The following is an 18,514-nucleotide window of genomic DNA, read 5'->3' on the forward strand; positions in this document are numbered from 1 at the left end:
ATGAAATACCTAAATAAGTGCTAAACGTACGGTTGCGATCATTTTAATTTACAAGTGTTCACTGTATGGTTCATAATAATAGTAATAATGATAGTATTTTATACAACTTCGCTCTCATTGATCGTTAGATAAAAACACGCGCCTTCACGTACACATAATCTTCAGAGCCTGCTTGCGACGATACTATTTTATGCAAATTATTCACATATCTCAAATTCAATCGTCCCTTTGTCCCCTGCATGTAACTATAATATCGACGTATTACTCTTTAAAGCTCTACACTGATTTAAACATACATACGACAATCATTTATATGATTCATTGCAATAAAAATTATCCTTTTACATCGATCACAAACCCAATGATACCTTATACACAAATCTTATCTCACGCAAATCACCAAGAGATTTCCTATTCACTCACGCCCGATAAAGTACACTAATTCACTAAATATTCACTGAAATCATTATTATATGTATAATGATCAAATAAATGCATTTATCATCTAACAAGTTAAATAGGTCGCGCTGGTTTATATATATTTATATAATTTTTTACACGGTTTTGAATTATTCGGATTGTTTGTTAGATATACTATATACCTGTGCATTCATCTAGTAGACGTAAGTTTATCACTCGCGCACGCGTCTCATATCACTGTATACGTTCCATCATTTGTTACCTTTCGAAAAAAAAAAAAGAAATTAATTTTATTGGCATTATTGCTGAATAATAATGTATTCTCGGTTGTATGAATGAATATATCATTTTGACTGAATAAAAAGTATGGAACAAGAAAAACTTTCTTTGTATTATTTATATTATAACAAATTCATGTATCAATACATTAGTATAAGCTATCACAAGTAAGCTTACATACATACATACATATCCATATCCATTCGACAAGAAATTTAAATGGCCAATAGTGTGCACAAAACAATTCTGTGGACTATAGCGTTTCTCTTAACTCGCATAGAAAAAAAATGCTAAAACGAAACTTAAATATAGTAGTATTATAGGTTTCGTGGAAAATTTTATATAGAGAAAATTCATCATGTATGAAATATATATATATATCGAATCATTTGAGGGTAATTCTCAAAACTGGTTATTTTGCTATATCTACCATTTTTTGTGTAATTCTAATTATCTGGGAATTAATTTGTAAACGTTTTTGTCCTATAGAGTTATCGTTTCTTAGACAATCGATTTTCTCTGAGAAGCAATCTTTTATTTCATTACATGAAATAGCATCGCTAGCAGGCAATTGTCCTATTATCCACAACGGAAACTCGAATTTTTTTTTAAATCCTATAACAAACAGTTCACCACGTTTTGGGCTTACTTCCCTAACAAGGGTGTAGTTTCTTTTTGCAGACTCGGTTTTAGTAAGTATAATCAATATTTGTCTATTTTTTATGGTGATGTCATAAGGATAATTACAGCTCAAAGGATACAATAATTATTTTTTAACAGTGTTTCTCATTCAGATGTGCAAAACATGATAGACAAGGACTATGGTAATTCAGTCCTGCATTTCTTCTGGCATATCATGAGGATTAATAATGCCTGGTACCGCCATTTGCTGCCGCCTTTTCTCTTCTTGGGCTAGCCGTAAAGCTGTTTCTCGTTCTTCCAAATAAAGCTCAGAATCATCCTCACCCGTATATTCCTACAGACAAAAACAATTTATTTTAAAACTTAAAGAAATAACTTTCAAGTCTGATAGCTATTATTTTGTCCTACTATTTATAACCTGCGAAATAATATGAACTATTTCATATATATTTTTAGATAAATGTACAAGCACAAAATGTTGAATATTACTTACTTTGATTTGTACGAGAAAATCTCTGAGGTGTTCCTTGAATGCGTTGATATCTTGATTAAGATGGAACAAACCTTGTACAGTTATTTTAATCTGATTATCGGTTAAATGCGGAAAGGCTGCTTTAAGCAATCTTGCAACAAATTCTTGTATATATAAAGTATTATCAGGCACAGGGCCAAGCGGCACCTGAATTTTCCCACGTTCAATCAGTGTAAACATATAAGCGAGAATAGTCGCGTGCATAGTCAGGCCTGTACACATTAATAAAATCAAATATATAAAAACAATATATATCGATTAATATTAATGTAAATATTAATTAATAATGACAACTGTACTATTACTTTACCTGCAGTGTGTGATGTATCTGTAACAACACTGAATACATGTTGTAGAATATCCGTAAAATACGTTTGATAAAAACTTTGACCCGCCTGTTCGTGCTGCTCAATATTTAATAGAAGTTGATAAAGAATTTGTAATCCTGTATCAGCTACATTCCTCATCGTATGTTTAAAAGCCCAAATAATCGAGTCAAGAACCAGTTTAAATTGAGCCGGTGGAATTGAAAGAAATGCAGGGAAACAATGAATATTCACCGCCTGAATTAAAAAAAAAGATAAAATAATCTTTAAGTATAACTCGGAGGAATATTTAATCGTATGAAAACAAGCAAATGGATATTGCTTCACTTACTTGTAAAAGGAGGAAAAAGTTTGTTCTATGTTCCGGAAATTCTTCAAAGTCTTTGTTTATCATTTCTAAAGTACATTCAAATACTGCATCAAATATTTTGGGCACCTCACTAGTGATATGAGCTTCTAGTTTATTTACTATGGTGGCCATAGCACTAAGCACTTCAGGCTCTCTAGCACAATGAACATTCGTCTTTTGATAATCAAGTAAAACAGCATCCAATAACGGTGGTATAAAGTTTTCCAATACCTATCAATGAAAATCTCCATAAGTATATGTTGTATACATGAAATAAATTAAAGAGATAAATTTGAATTTAGGGAAGGACAAAAGAAAAATATACAAGTTTATAAGCAAAAAACTTACCATTTGATGATCATTCGTCCTGTTCACCCAATCTGATATCAATTTCAACGTTTCCTTTTTCACTACTCTCATACTCTTGATTAAAGGTTGTTTCATTACTATCTCACCATTCACAGCTATCGCAGCACTTATATTTTCACTCATAACCTGAAAAAAATGTAAACTCGCTATTTAAGTATCAATATTATTGAAAATTTTTACATACAAATAGAGGAACCTACCTTATAAACATTCAACATATCTAAGTATATTTTCCCTAACTGTATCACGTACGGATGCCCAAGAGCTTTACAAGCTCTAACATTTGTTTTTAAGATGCTGGCGAGTTGTTTCACAGCTTCTTGGTCCTTTAAGACATCTACATTCTAGTGAAAAATATTTATATTGAAATACAATTGCATTATATACAAATATAAAGCATCTGTTTTTTTTTATGATGTAACACAACAAAATATTACGACATACCTTAGATGCTTGACTAATAATGTCATCCCAAACCTGATTAGGGAGAAGCATGTATTTCTCAATTAACTGTTCCTGCACTAGAGTATCGGCTTGAGCACTTATCATATAGCCAACTGCTTCATAGAATGTATGTACCTATTGTATAATATTAGATTGTAATTGCACAATATTACACATTACATTAATAAGCATGTAAAATAAGTATTAACGACTAATCTTACTTGTTGTGTTTGAAGATCGCATATGATTGTGCTAATTGTAGAAAGAATTTCTTCAATGAACGGCATTGCTTCCCCTACTTGTACAGTAACAAAATGTCGTCTGCATTTCAGTGCTATTTTAATAAAAGTATCGCAGGCCATATCTTGCACTCCATCGTGCGTCTCTAAAACATGAACAAAGACTATTTATTTGTTTATGTTCAAATTGTATTATACAACAGAATGTTTCCGTAATAAAAATATCTACTTACCATGCATAAACTCAAAAAGTTTATTTACAACAGTCTTTAAAAATTTCCAATGGGCTCGGAGAAACCGTGGATACTGACCAACAACATACATGATATTGCTGGCAATTATAGCTTTATTATCTTTTCCCTTTTTTTGTTCACACAGACCAAGTAAATCCTTTATTACAGTTACTAAAAAACGTTTTTCGTCCTCTTCATGCATAGCCCCCGAAATACTACCTATTGCCCAACACAACTAACAAAACAATAGACATAATAAATATAATATTATAATCCTCTATCCTCTCTAATCGTCTCTCATCTAACACACTTTATTATTTGTAAATGTATATAAAATATATATTTTGAAAGACAGTTACCGTATTGAGATTCTTCCAAGACCATTCTGTACCGTTAACTTGATTTTGTAATTTCTCTGTCATTACTCTCTCCGTATCCAAATAATCAAGATGAGTAAGATACACAAGAGTCTCTCTCATATTTTTATAGAGATTAATAGAATCAGTATCTTTCATAAATTCTCTGACAACCTCGCCGTTCTCATTTTCCACAACAAGTACTTCTTCGGGCTTCGCCATTCTGCTGATCATAATATATCGTACTTTCGTCAAAACTTGACCATAAAATAATCTCCGAGGTGGAACCGTCATGTTTTTAGACATGAAAAGCGGCGACGAGGTCACGAAAGGATTCTCTTTGTACAAATCAGCTGCTAATCCATTCCAATATTCTAAACAGATTTTAAAGATTTCAACCTCGTCGACTTCAGAAATAAGAACGAGGTAATGTAAAGCCTTTACTAATATCTCATTCATTTGTTTTTTTTCTATTAGCTCGCCATGATCTTTGAGAAAAGTGCAAAGAAACATAGCTAGGTTCTGAATAAAATTTTGTTCTTGATCTTGGCCAGCCGCGTATGCTTCACGTATGTTAGTTTCCAGCGGAAGCATTATTTCCAATTGCTCCATCGTGTTGATAAATAATATAATAAACATATCATCATAATTCGGTATAGTGGCAATGACTGCTGCGATTTCAGTTAAACATTTTAGAGTAACGTTCCGAAATATTGGTACGTTCAAAAACTGTAAATTGAAAACATAGATTATTATAAATAATAGTGAAGCACAAACAACTCTTATTTAAGGCTCCTATTCATTCATCACTATCTCAGATTGTGATGTCAGAAGCGAAAAAATTCACAATAAAGATTCTTATAAAATATATTTATAATGGAAATATGTTTCAATAAAAAAATACAATTAATAGAACTAAATTATAAATTAATTATTTATAATAAAATTTATTGTTTATTTATTCTGTTAATACATCAAAATAATTATGCAATAATAAATATATCTAAAAATGAATTATATAAAATCAAAAATGAAATGAGCTATGTTCACAGATATGACAGACTGTCAAATTAAGAAAGGACACCCTGGACAGTCAAAGATGCCTCTTTTTACATATTTTTTCCCTAAAACTATTAATTTTATTCAGATAGTTTCAATTAATATTTTACATGTATATTAATAAGAATAGTAAGTGTTATTTAAAAATTTTAATTAAAATTTTCATTAATATATGTTAAAATATTGATCAAAATCTTAAGTTAAATTTTCACCAAAAAAATTCGTATAAATAAGCATCTTTTTAACCTATCTGGATGTATGTCCCTCTTTAATAGTATAATAGAAATAAATCTGATTTAATTTCCCACTAAAACAAAAGTTTTCAATATATTTCATAAGTCTATTCTATCGATTGCAAATTGTTTTATTAAAAAATATTTCTATTCAAATATAATTTGCAAGAATTTTTGTTTTTTATACTTTTAACGTCATAATCTGAGAATAAATAAAAATCTTAAAACGAAAAGTAATGAAAAAAATACATATGATATGACACAATACCTTGTATATTAAAGTAGTTATCAACTTCGTTTCAAAAATATAACCAAGTGGAATCCAGTTTAAAAACCTTAATAGCGTCTCTAATGTGACTGCTACTAACGGAACATTTTGTGAATTTTCCATCACAAACTGACAAAGCTGGAATATCTGTGAAAATTCACTGCACATTGTATCTTTTAAGTGTTTTGCCTTTGTCTGAGTGAGTTGACCACTAGAAAAGTCGAATACTTCCTCTGACAAAAGTTTTAAAATAGTCATGTTGTTTTGACAAAGACTCTCATTAGTTTTACTTGCACCAACAATATCACTGATAAACGATTCCCAATTTTTTGGCCACTCACGTTTTAGTACCTGACAATAATATTGTTACATGTAATTGATATTTCACAAAGAAATACATCAGAGGAATAATTTTTACTCACTTGTACAAGGATCATGTTAAGTTTGTTAAGATAAACTTTGGAAGCTTCCATCGTCTCTGGATCACTGCTTGTTTTTATGATAAGGCCTACAATGTATTTTTTTATGCCTTCGCATTGATTTCTTGGTAATACTTTCCATCGTGTCTTTATAACTTGTTCCAATATTTGCAAACCGTAATATTTTGTTTGTTGATTCTGAAGCAACAATATAATTATTTGCAAAGATATGTATACATATATATATGCAACCACAGATACGAAAAACATTTGACCAAATTACCTGTGAATATTCTAGAATGGTATCTACCCGTGTCCAAGCATTTGGATGTTCTTTAAGAGTTGTTAATACTTCTTGAGCAACTCTTTGTTGCTCACCTATTCCAGTGTACATACATCCTACTATATTGTCGAGAAGTGTTATATCCAATTTCTGATTAAAGTCCAATAATTTAGATGCTTGCTCAGCCAAAGTTGCCATTGTATGTATCTTAACTGTATATCCTTTCGTATATTCTACCTTTTAAATAAAAGAGACACGTGAAAATATCTTGCATTTAGTAATACACTTAGATATATTGACTAGCAAATAGATGGATATGATTAATGTAAATTTAGCCTTTGTGAACCTAATAATGAATTTGGTATACATACACTAATGCACACTAGTATACATGGATGAGTTATTTGATTACATTGCATAAGCCATTTACAAAGCTTGTCCAGTAGGAAAATTCATAAGAACTAATCGCTAAGATCAGCTACAGTCAAATGATCTGTGTTCCTAGTACATATTAAAGTCATTATACACAAATCGAAGTAAGAATGTATATTTAATGTAAATATATAAACGAACAAACCGCAAAATCTTTAAAATAGTTTATTGTACTGTTTGGTACAATATGCACTTTACTAGAGACACATTTGAGAAATTTCATATTTATACTCAGATTAAATCAGTGTACAATCGTTTTAAAATGCACCAGGGTGCATTAGTGCGTTTAACCGAATTTGTTGTTAGACTATTTTAAGTTATAAAAGCGTAGCAAGATAGTTAAGACATAGCTGATGCTTCTAATTCCTAAAGAAACGGACAATAGATTACGTGTACAAGAGTTTTATTCCAGATATAAATTGTCTTTCATTAGAAGTCTAGCGCGGGGAAATTTCGAGATCGTGCGATCGTGCGACATCGAAATGGCAAACGTTCAGCAACGATACTCCAAAATATCGAGGGTGCCGTTAGGAACTACGTCGCACGTGTTCGCGCTGCGCCTAAAAAACCCGAGAGGGATCTCCGCGACGCGGGGAACCGAAGCAGGACGAGAACCGGGAAGAGGGCAAGGATCGCTCCTCCACGCGAGGTGCCCGCGCGCGAGAGGACCGCCGATTCGCCGCCGCGGTCACTCGATCTAACCTACATTTGACAATCGGAAGCAAGGTTATGTGGAACGAGCCGCGGACGCAAATTGTCACGCGGACGGATGGGATAGACAAGTGACACGTTCGGGCGAGGACGCAGCGGTACGTCCGCGGGGATGGCCGCAGACGTACCTCACTCACGCGATCCTCGGCGTCCCCGAGAGTCGGCTGCCCATTCATCCGTTGATTGCGTCGTCAGGAGCCCCCCGAGAGTGGAGAAGGCGCCGCGGGAAAACGACGCGCGACTTACCGTGCTCACTATCATACACGTACTCACGCTGTTTTTGGAAATTAAAAAAAGCACACGTTCCGCGCCGACGGTCGGGCCACTTCGGCGCGAATCACAAGCATAAAAAGGGTCAAACACACAACCGCTGATTCCCGCGCACAACCACCAACTTTCGTACCTCGTTTCACGCACTCGTCATTCCTCCTATGTCGTGCTTTCTCGCTACCATTCGTGCGCTCCCTCTCTCTCTCTCTCTCTTTCTCTCTCTTTCGCTCTCTCTTCCTCCCACTCCTCTCACGCCGTCTCTCGTACGTATTCCTTCGTCCTTCTCGCTCTCTGCTTCCTACAGCTACTATTGCGACGGTCGCTAGCAAGACTGAGCAAGGCAGAGCAAGGCGAGGATCGACTTTGCGGAGAGGTTCGTGTGATACCCACCGCCCAGACCGTTCTTCGTCGCAACCCTGTACTCTCAACCTCATGCGAGCAACGTTTTTCTTACGCCAGTTAATCGGAAACACAGTGCCGGAGGCGTTCGCATCAACTATATTGCGTCTTGCGTCTTTCCGAAAATCCAACCTCAAGATTTTCGAAAATAATAACAAGATGGCCGGAAAAAGTTTACGCGGCCATTGCGGACAAACGACGATGGCGATTGGATTGGCTTTTCAGGCTCGGCCAATCACCGTGGACTAGCGACAGTTTCGGAGCATTTGTATACTGGCCGTAACTAGGGAGAATCAAGGGAGAGTGGAGCAGATAGTGTTCCCTTTTCTGATTGGTTTACTTCCGAGCAAGCGAGACGTTGATTGGCTATCGCGCCAATTTCCGCCGCGCGGCAGGCGTTGCTACGTTCTGTGTACAGGAGCCAATACACATCATGCATCTCATTTTATTTTATGCATCTATCTCACTTTATTTTAAGTATCTTGAAAATATGGCGGACCAATCAGAAATTGTCCAATCTCTTACTTGAGGACGCAATAGGTCTGTTCGACTTACTTATGGTGAAATCACACGGTGCGGAAAAAGACTGCGGAATAGAGAATGCGTCATTGAAGCAACCAATCAGCGCTATTTCGAATAGCGCTGAATAGCGCTGATTGGTTGCTTTAATGGCTGCGTTCAGCAGAGAAAGCAGCTTTGCAACTGTTGTAAAATTCTTCAATACGATTGGTTCTTACTTTTGGTTCCTTACAGATCTAAACGTATAAACCAATCATATTGAAGAATTTTATAACAGTTGCAAAGCTGCTTTCTCTGCTGAACGCAGCCAATGACGCATTCTCTATTCCGCAGTCTTTTTCCGCACCGTGTGAAGCCCATGGCACATACAAAAACGTAAGGCCGTAAGACGTAAGCAGTAAGGAAATCGTAACATTGGATTCGCTACTGGCCTTACGGTCTCTATCGTCATTGGCCAATTCGCTTACTGATTACATCTTACGGCCTTACGTTTTTGTATGTGCCATGGGCTTGATTTCACCCTTAGGCTACGTTCCGTTTCACGCATGATGTGCATAATGCATCATTTATCTTTGTTTAACAGTTGGTAAATAACAAGGATAAGAGATGCATCATGCGCATCATGCGTGAAACGGAACACAACCTTACACTTTTTACACTTCTTTCAACATCTTCGCTTTCTGTCTTTTCAGCGCCAAATATATATCTATCTCATTTTAAGTGTAAAAAGTATGAAAAAGTGTAATCAAGTCGAACAGACCAAATGCGATGATCGACGAGCGATATCCAATGAAAGCTTTGCTTTTTCTCGTATGACGATAATGATGTAAAATTGAGCTCTCATTGGATATCGCTCATTGCGTCCAGTGTGTAGTAGGCAGTAGACATATGTTCGAAAAATCATTTAATATTTACGGACATATGCTTCTGTCTGCAAATATTAAATATTAACTTATATTTTAAAGGGGTTAAATACCCCGCTTGTTATCAAACGGTGAGCTAAAAATGGCGGCTTCCAGTGAATCCGTTCCATTCTTCCTTGATTCTCTCTGACTGATGTATTCTTTCTTCCTAGTAACGTCATCGGAGTACCTGAGCGTTGCTTCCTATAGAATACGTGTTATCAAATAGGTTTCTCATTCGGTTTGATTTTTCAGACTCTTGAAACTCCCTCGACTAAATTTTAAAAGACTACATTGAAAGGTAAATTGTAAATTAACGATAAGCAATTGAATTTTTTTTCACTGTAATAGATTTCCTAAATATTTTGAGAAAGTGCATACTCGAAGTGCTTTTGGATTATTAAAAGAAATGTTTTGATTAATCTGTACGAAAAATTTATTTTTGATTAAAGAAGCGATGCTTTGTATTCTTTTGAATTAGAAATGGCCAAGAGAACACAACCAGCTTGGCATGTGCCAGATAGAAAGGATGCCACGGTACTGCGATTGTACAATAGTTTGACTAGAGAGAAAGAGGTATTTGTCCCACAGTTTGGAAATCGTGTTTTGTGGTACAGTTGTGGACCTACTGTTTATGATGCATCTCACATGGGACATGCAAGGTACTGCTATCTCTAAATAATATGCTTAAGCATCTCTTACTCTCTCTTTCTCTCGTTTGATACAATAGCTTTTTTATGAAACAATTTTACTTGGCATATTTTTTTGATAATGTATTTATTATACAATTGTACATATATTTGAAGTGTTTTAAGTATCTGATAAATTAATAGGAGGATACCTTGCTATGATGACATATGTTGTCAAGATTACGATCCTGAGCGACTTTTAACAGGTTTTAGCCATCGCTTGTTATTCGATAAAATAAAAAGTTATTAACTATCAAAACTAATTACTCTTTCTGATATTTTGAATAGTGATAAAATGTATGTAAATTTTTGCTTGGAAAGTTATAAACCTGTGTGAAATCTTACTTTGCATTATAAAACGTATATGTGCAGGCAGTGAGTTTCACTCTCTTCTTTTCTTCTAATAAAAACTGTATACATAAGTATTTAGGTTGAACTTTGTTTTACATAGAAAATTATGAACTTGTATGAAGTAAGGTTTCACATGGGTTTACAACTTTCCATGCAAAGCAAGGTTCAACCTAAATCTATGTATCAATTTTTTTAATAGTGGAGTCTCTCCCATAGGGAGGATGAAATCCATCGCATGCAGGCATACATTTGCTATTTGAAGTGAGGTTCCACATAGGTTTCTATCTGAAGACATAATTTCTTAACAATTAATTTTGTGATGAATTATTCTTTTTTTTTTGCATAATAAATAATTCTATAGACAATCAAGATTGTATATTATATTAATAAACTCTTGTAAATGCATGTTGAATAGTACAAAGTAAGATTCTTTAACAAGTGTGAAAGTATACTGACAGTGAATGTGATTGAACAAGAATATCACATTTGACCAAAGAAATTAAAATAATTAAGAATAGAATTCATTTCCCTTAGCATGTATCTACTTTTTAAGTATATATAAGTGTGAGATTTATTAATTTTCTTTTTGTTAATATATATATATATATAACTTTTTATAACACAAATGAGCTACAACTGAAACCTGAAGGTCACTCAAAGTCATGACTTTAGCAACATATGTCAAGATCATTGGAGCAGGATCCCCTCCCTGCTTCAGTATATTTAAATTCAGTATATTTATCAAGCGTCTTTCCGAGCTTATAAATGAGATATACATATATGTGTTTTTTGCAGATCATATGTGTTTTTTACAGATCATATATATCTTTTGATATTCTGCGTCGTGTAGATTATTTTGGATATGATGTCTTATATGTGATGAATATTACTGATATAGATGATAAGATCATAAAAAGAGCAAGGCAGAATTATCTGTATGAAAAATATTTGGAAGAAAATCACAGCCTTAATAGTATGTTAGATGATGTTAAAGAAGTAATGTCTAATTTTGAAAATGTTGTAAAAACTACAAGTAGTGCTGATAAAAAGTGCATGTTAGAACAAATGTTGTACAAAGTAACAAGAGCTATCGAAGATCTGCAGAAGGCAGTGAAAGAGAAAGATGAAAAGAAAATTGTCAAGTTTCAAGACGTAAGTATTGCTTAAGATATACATGGTCAAAAAGTTCGGAAATGCTCAAATATCTCGAAAATAGTCGACTATAAAAATATGTAAGGAGCAAAGTTGTAGGAAATAAAATGTATTTAACTGTACATAGGCATTATTGAAAGAGGCTAGAGATCCTTTAGCCGATTGGTTAGACAAAATCAAAGGTAGCACAATTGTGGAACATTCCATATTTAATAAAATATCGCAACATTGGGAAGCTGAATTTCATAAAGATATGGATGATTTAAATGTAAGATTTGAATGTTTTTGATGTTTTTAAGACTAATCTGGTTTGTAACTACTATAATTATCTCACACAAATCTCTTAGATATTAAAACCAAACGTGCTCACAAGAGTTAGCGAATATATACGGGACATAATAGCATTTATACAACGAATAATAGATAATGGATATGCTTACGAAAGTAATGGATCGGTATACTTTGACGTAGACAAATTTGATAAACAAGAGAAACATTCTTATGCTAAGCTTGTACCAGAAGCGTACGGTGATACGTCAAGTTTAGAAGAGGGAGAAGGTAAGTTTGAGTTAACGGCTGTGTTCAGTAGATAAAACTGATCAATGAGTGCCCAGTGATCTTTTATATGATTAGTTCTTATACTTAGATAGAGAAGAAGTAAAAGCAAGAACCAAAGAACTTAACAGTCACTGATCAGTTTTCTCTGCTGAACGCATTATCTATCATATATTTGATTTTTAAAATATATTTTTGAAAACTAAATTAAATGATTTCTTTTTTACTTTATTTTATTAAGGCGATTTGAGTACTACAGCAGATAAGCTTTCTGAAAAAAGATCGGTAACAGACTTTGCGCTCTGGAAATGTTCAAAGGCAGGTGAACCATGGTGGGAGAGTCCTTGGGGCAGAGGACGTCCAGGATGGCATATTGAATGCTCGGTCATGGCGTCTGCAATTTGTGGAGAAAGTTTAGATATCCATACAGGCGGTGTAGATCTCAAATTTCCTCATCACGATAACGAACTTGCGCAAGCAGAAGCATGTTTCAATAATTCACATTGGGTTAGATATTTCCTGCACTCTGGCCACTTGACTATAGCTGGCTGCAAGATGTCCAAGTCACTAAAGAACTTTGTAACGATACAAGACGCTTTAAAGAAATATTCAAGTAGGCAGCTCAGACTTGCCTTTCTTCTGCATTCATGGAAAGACACTTTAGATTATAGTGATAATACTATGAATATGGCTGTACAATATGAAAAATTTCTTAACGTGAGTACAAGATTTTCTTTTATGTATCATAAAATTTTTTTTTATATGGACTTAAAATGATATTGTGTTCGCTATATGAGTCGCAAGTTCGCTGCTCGTGCAGCACCTTCATACTCGCACACGCGATCGCATGTACTCGCTTGAAGCGAGCGGAAATAACTCTACACGCTTTTATAAAAAGAAACTGAGTAGTGTGATGGTATAACCGATTATTTGTTTAAAAAAAGCTGATTCTCAAAAGTAACTCGTTACTGTTACCGTTATTTAAAAATTTGGTGGAATCGTAAAGATGAAGCATTGCACATGATGGGAGATGGGCAAAATTTAACCAATACATGGCATTTCAAGGTCATGTTGGTCATGGTGGAATTACGTATGCTAACACAGAAACACCGTGATTATTTATCGACTTTTAGAGGAAATAAGCATAATTTTCATCCATTTCTATAAATGTTTTAAAGCGATCTCATTATTTTGTTTTATTCAAATTGTCTTTATTTACAAATGGCACACAAAAATTAACGTGTCACTTCTCGCTTCTGATGTCACGATTCAATGTAGCTGTAGTGACTACTCAGGAGTCTTAAAGTGAAAAAATATGTGTGCCAAGATGAAATTAATAGCATTATTAACCGTTTCTACAGAAAAAATTTATGAAAATTGTTTTTTGACGTTTAAAATTTAAACGGTTTCTTTAAGTGCAAGTTTTACTCTAAGAGAGAGAGAGAGAGAGAGAGAGAGAGAGAGAGAGAGAGAGAGAGAGAGAGAATGCAAAACATTTTTAAATACAATTTTTCGCGAAGTTATGCTTGTTTGAAATTTGCGAAATATTTATAAAATTTACTTGTTGAAAAAATTTTATTAACAAGTGTATTTAAAATTTTCATGTTTTTAGGCTTACATATTTAGGAAATAAAATTTCTGCTTTTATTTTCCAGGAGTTCTTTTTAAATATAAAATGTAAGATTAGAAGTTTGGGAACGAGTACTACTACTATTGATAGTTTTATTAAATGGTCTAATTTAGAAGTAAAACTCAATGAGAAATTTTATCTTGCAAAGCATTCTATACATAAAGCATTGTGCGGTAAGTCTTAATTACTTCGTAATCATTGATAGATGACATGTATCGCTAAAAAAATTTGTCTATTGCAGATAATATTGACACAAGGACTGTTCTTAATTTAATACGGGAGCTCGTGACAAATTGTAATGTGTACATGAGTCAAAGTAAAAATCCAAACTTGCTTCTTCTTAGGGATATCGGCGTGTATATTACGAAGATGTTTACCATGTTTGGAGCTATTTCTTCTTCGTACAATTCAATTGGATTTCCAATTAATGATGAGATAGTCAATACAAATGTAAGATCAGTATAAATACAATAGCAAGTTCTCTTTTACATCGATAAATTTAATAAGTGTAGCTATTCAAATTTTGCGCTGTTTCTTTTTAATTTTATCTCTTGCAATATGAATAGCCTTTGAAATTCGAGTTTGCAATTTACTTCAATTTAATTCGAAGAGAGTAAAATTTGAATAGGAGCGTAATTTTTTTTGAAATATGTTTTTCTGGTAACTCTCTTTGAAGATTTTTCAGGCATTTGGAAGATGCGTATTCCAATTCTCGCTGAACTTTTTATCTGTTTATTTTGATTTATACAAGAGATAAATTTATATGAATATAAGCATTTTAAAATATGATTTGAAATTTAATGTAATTGTAACACATATATAGTGTCCTGAAATTCGCGAATTAAAATACTACATTAAGAAAGTTTTCAAAAATTTATGTAAAAATACTTTTTATAAATTTTTATTTTAAGCAATAGTTTTTGAGATATGTATAAGGGTTTAAATATAATCAATTTATTTTATCATTCAAGATTATACATTTCATAGGGAGCAGTTAGTTTCCAAAAATAGTGAGAAAAGTTTATTCTCGAAAAGTTAGAAAATAGTGATTCGCATAAAAAAAGATGAGTCTTCTTGAGAGTAAAAAATGAGTGCTCCTTGAGAATGTGAATACTAAAAATGAATTTGTATTTAAATTACTTTTAAAAATGCAGTTTTTAAAGACGAATTTTTACTTGATTTTTTGAGAACTTTCTTGCTTTGGTATTTTGATTCATAAATTTCGAGACACCATATATATTTTTGTATATTTCATGATTAGGTTGAAGAAACTGTTATGCCGTATGTTGAAATTCTGGTGAATTTCCGAGAAAAAGTTCGAAATTGTGCGAAAACTTTGAAAGCGAAAGATATTTTACAAGAGTGCGATCAATTGCGCGATGATATTTTGCCTAACATTGGTGTGCGGTTGGAAGATAATAATGAAGGAGAGTGTAAGGTAAAATTAGTCAATAGAGAAGAGTTATTGAAGGAGAAAGAAATTAAGAAGAAACTAGAACTTGAGAAAACCTTAGAGAAGGAAAAAACAAAAGCGGAGGCTGCTGCTACGGCAGTAGTAAAAGAAGCGCAAAAAAGAATATCTCCAAATAATATGTTCAGATTGGAAAAAGACAAATATTCCCAATTTGACGATAAGGTAAACATTTTGCTCATCTTGCATAAAACATTCATTATATCATAAATTTACATTATACTGAGTTTATATTTCCATTTTATATACTTTTTTAAATATTTCTATGCAGGGATTGCCAACACATGATGCCGAAGGTAAAGAAATTAGCAAAAGTTTATTCAAGAAGTTGCAAAAGTTACAGCAAGCTCAGGAAAAAAAATATAATGAATACTTGGCTTCCACGCAAAATGGTTGTTTGTAAGATCCTTACACATAAGGAATTATCTCGACTTATTTATGAAGTTATAGTTTAGTATAGAGCAGTTTCATATTTCGAGATAGCTATATTTTTTGTATTACTTTACCACACAAGAATAATTCTTTTTCTAAAGTATTGAGAAATATCTAAATTGTGACTGTCTATATGACATATCAATATAATTTCAAATATATCTGAATATATATATATCTAATATCTAAATTAATATTAAACTCTAAGCTTTGTTCTGAAAACTTTTACTAAAGATTAAATTTAAATGCCTGATTTCCTATCAATAGCTTTCATTTATGATTAAGTATTTTCAGCCATCAAACTTTTTGAAATCATTTTGTAATCTATTTTATTGTATTATCTTAAATTAATATAGGATAGAGAGAATCCCAGTATTGTAATTTACCATTATTAAGGGAATCCCAAATCCCACGTATTAATGCGTATACTTTGATCCTGGAGAAAGATTTTCGAGAGAGAGAGAGAGAGAGAGAGAGAGAGAGAGAGAGAGAGAGAGAGAAAGAATCTAAAAGAGGAAAAAAGTAATTGTTATACAAAAATTATATGGTTTAGTCGATAATACAGACAGCTTTAGGATTCCCTTAAAGTAAATTAATCTTATAAAACTTTGTGTGTTGTGTAATGCATATTGTAATAAATGTATTGTTTTATCTATTGAATTTCAATAAATACCTATGTATGGCTTTATATATTAAAATCATGAAATCACTAAATATGATGTAATGTATAATATATAATGTGTGAAAAGAATGCTTTATCGCGAAACTACCAACAGCATATTCATACTTGATGTACATACATACGCGTATATGTACATACATCGGCATATCGTATGGTTGATGCGATTCAAAACTGGTCGAACAAAATAAATGTTACGCGTTTTCACTCGACCGGATGAATTTGACACGCGATGCTGTCCATTATTAAAACATAATACCCCTTTCACACATAACGAGTGGGCCGACAGTGACAGCTTTGTAAATGCGAAGGCGATATAATGCTCGATTCGCGAAGCGAGCCAATATTCATCCTATATTCAAAAGCAGTGGAAACCCGAGGTAGACGAACAGGTCGACCCGTCAGTCGCTTTTCCAACTTCCTGTAAAATACGCATCATATCCGATAACAACGATGTCCAGTCCGAAAACTCTTTGGAATAATCGAGGAAAATGGCCGACCTGCCTCACTCTCGATTACAATTTCCGGATTGGAACGAAGCTGGCATTTAAACTCCTCGTGGCAACGTTTTCGTTCTTAATCGAGAAAGTTTAATGAGATACATCTCATGTCAGGGACTACGTTTACATGGCTCGATTTACGCTGAAGTTATAATATCGCGCGATATACGTTATGAAACTTGCCAATCACAGTCATTCCATTCTTCAGAAGAATAGCTATGATTGGCCAGTTTTATAACATCGATGTTGTAACTTCGGTGTAAATCGAGCCGTGTAAACGAAGACTACGTTTACACATTTGTGTCATTAACTACGTTTACACGAACATTCTTAATCGGGTTTAATCCATAGTTAGAAACTGCGTTATAATATCGCGCGTTAAACTGGCCAATCACAATCATTCCATTCTTCAGAGAAATAGTTATGATTATTGGCCATCAGTTTCATGACTATGGATGTTATAAATCTGATTAGGATGTCCGTGTAAACGCAATCATCGGCAAGGTCGTGTTAAGAAAATTTACGCCCAAGGGCGTGTGATCTTCGAATGCCTCTTGTTTCGCCTTAATAACGGCAGCATTTCTAATGACCTTTTTTTTCTAATAGTAGTTTCATTATCCGTACTTACATTACCTCTATTTTCATTACCAACTTTGCATATTTTATGTTTAATACAAAAGTATCTGTACTTGTAAACTTAATATGAGAAGCGTCACTTACGGTATTTAGATGTTGAAATAATACATATGTATCTTTTAAATGATCTTGAAGTAACGCTTTGCATTCGTTTCTTTTCAAGAATAGGAACCCAGTCTAATGCAGGAATGAAAAATACCTACGATTAGTTCTCATATATGCCATTCAACTTTTCTTGCGTACCATGAGAAATTAAATTTTGCGTAACAGAAAACGCGTAGAAAAGGCGTAATAATTCGAAAAACGCATATTGGGCCATGATTATAATATAGTTCCCAAACAGTACAGAATATTTATGATAAATATTTATTAATATTCATTTTTTGAAATGTTATATAGATATTTCATACATATTTTATGTAAAGCTTTATTCGAAATATTATTAAAACATAGACTAAATATGTTATGTAGTATTTATGATAAATATAAATAAATATTTCTAATAAGTATTTTTTACTTGGATTATAATGTCTCGTTAAGTACGAGGGTCGTCTGAAAAGTTTTGAGCCTAACATAGAAACAAGTAATTTTTCGGTCAAATTCAATTTTATTTTTCCACATAGTCTCCTTTTAAGTCGATACATTTTTTCCAGCGATGCTCCCACCCCTTTAATCCATTCAAATAATACTGAGCGTCTTGTTTTGCAAAATAGGCGTCTACGGATGCGATGACCT

At 33.3% G+C, this 18,514-nt stretch overlaps 2 protein-coding genes across 12 annotated transcripts; one reads left to right on the forward strand and one right to left on the reverse strand.

Annotated features, from left to right (window-relative positions):
* Positions 1 to 1,011: 1,011 nt before the first annotated feature.
* Positions 1,012 to 8,428, reverse strand: emb (exportin-1 emb). 8 transcript variants are annotated; one of them, XM_018446828.1, is made up of 14 exons: positions 8,255 to 8,428; positions 6,452 to 6,684; positions 6,172 to 6,366; positions 5,750 to 6,100; positions 4,193 to 4,918; positions 3,834 to 4,068; positions 3,583 to 3,746; positions 3,362 to 3,496; positions 3,118 to 3,261; positions 2,897 to 3,043; positions 2,531 to 2,779; positions 2,184 to 2,436; positions 1,835 to 2,085; positions 1,012 to 1,675 (listed from the first exon to the last, which is right to left on the reverse strand). In XM_018446828.1, exons 2-14 carry the CDS (start codon positions 6,647 to 6,649, stop codon positions 1,529 to 1,531), a joined length of 3,195 nt encoding a protein of 1,064 aa, XP_018302330.1. In that variant the 5' UTR covers positions 6,650 to 6,684; positions 8,255 to 8,428; the 3' UTR covers positions 1,012 to 1,528. The 8 variants fall into 8 exon arrangements, with proteins under 8 accessions (XP_018302330.1, XP_018302328.1, XP_018302326.1 ...); XM_018446826.1 differs by having other exon boundaries at positions 6,452 to 6,688; XM_018446824.1 differs by lacking the exon at positions 8,255 to 8,428 and adding an exon at positions 7,998 to 8,073 and having other exon boundaries at positions 6,452 to 6,688.
* CysRS (cysteine--tRNA ligase, cytoplasmic) lies at positions 8,181 to 16,079 on the forward strand. Of its 4 annotated transcripts, none has more exons than XM_018446831.1 (11): positions 8,181 to 8,237; positions 9,858 to 9,985; positions 10,166 to 10,346; positions 11,540 to 11,876; positions 12,004 to 12,144; positions 12,224 to 12,434; positions 12,673 to 13,148; positions 14,087 to 14,234; positions 14,303 to 14,511; positions 15,323 to 15,697; positions 15,804 to 16,079. In XM_018446831.1, the coding sequence occupies exons 3-11, from the start codon at positions 10,168 to 10,170 to the stop codon at positions 15,933 to 15,935; spliced, it is 2,208 nt and encodes a 735-aa protein (XP_018302333.1). In that variant the 5' UTR covers positions 8,181 to 8,237; positions 9,858 to 9,985; positions 10,166 to 10,167; the 3' UTR covers positions 15,936 to 16,079. The 4 variants fall into 4 exon arrangements, with proteins under 4 accessions (XP_018302333.1, XP_018302332.1, XP_018302334.1 ...); XM_018446830.1 differs by lacking the exon at positions 8,181 to 8,237 and adding an exon at positions 9,703 to 9,776; XM_018446832.1 differs by lacking the exon at positions 8,181 to 8,237 and adding an exon at positions 9,761 to 9,776 and having other exon boundaries at positions 9,940 to 9,985.
* The last annotated feature ends 2,435 nt before the right edge of the window (positions 16,080 to 18,514 follow it).

The sequence above is a fragment of the Mycetomoellerius zeteki genome, unplaced genomic scaffold (genome assembly GCF_001594055.1).
Source record: "Mycetomoellerius zeteki isolate Tzet28-1 unplaced genomic scaffold, Tzet1.0 scaffold189, whole genome shotgun sequence".
Lineage (NCBI taxonomy): Eukaryota > Metazoa > Arthropoda > Insecta > Hymenoptera > Formicidae > Mycetomoellerius > Mycetomoellerius zeteki.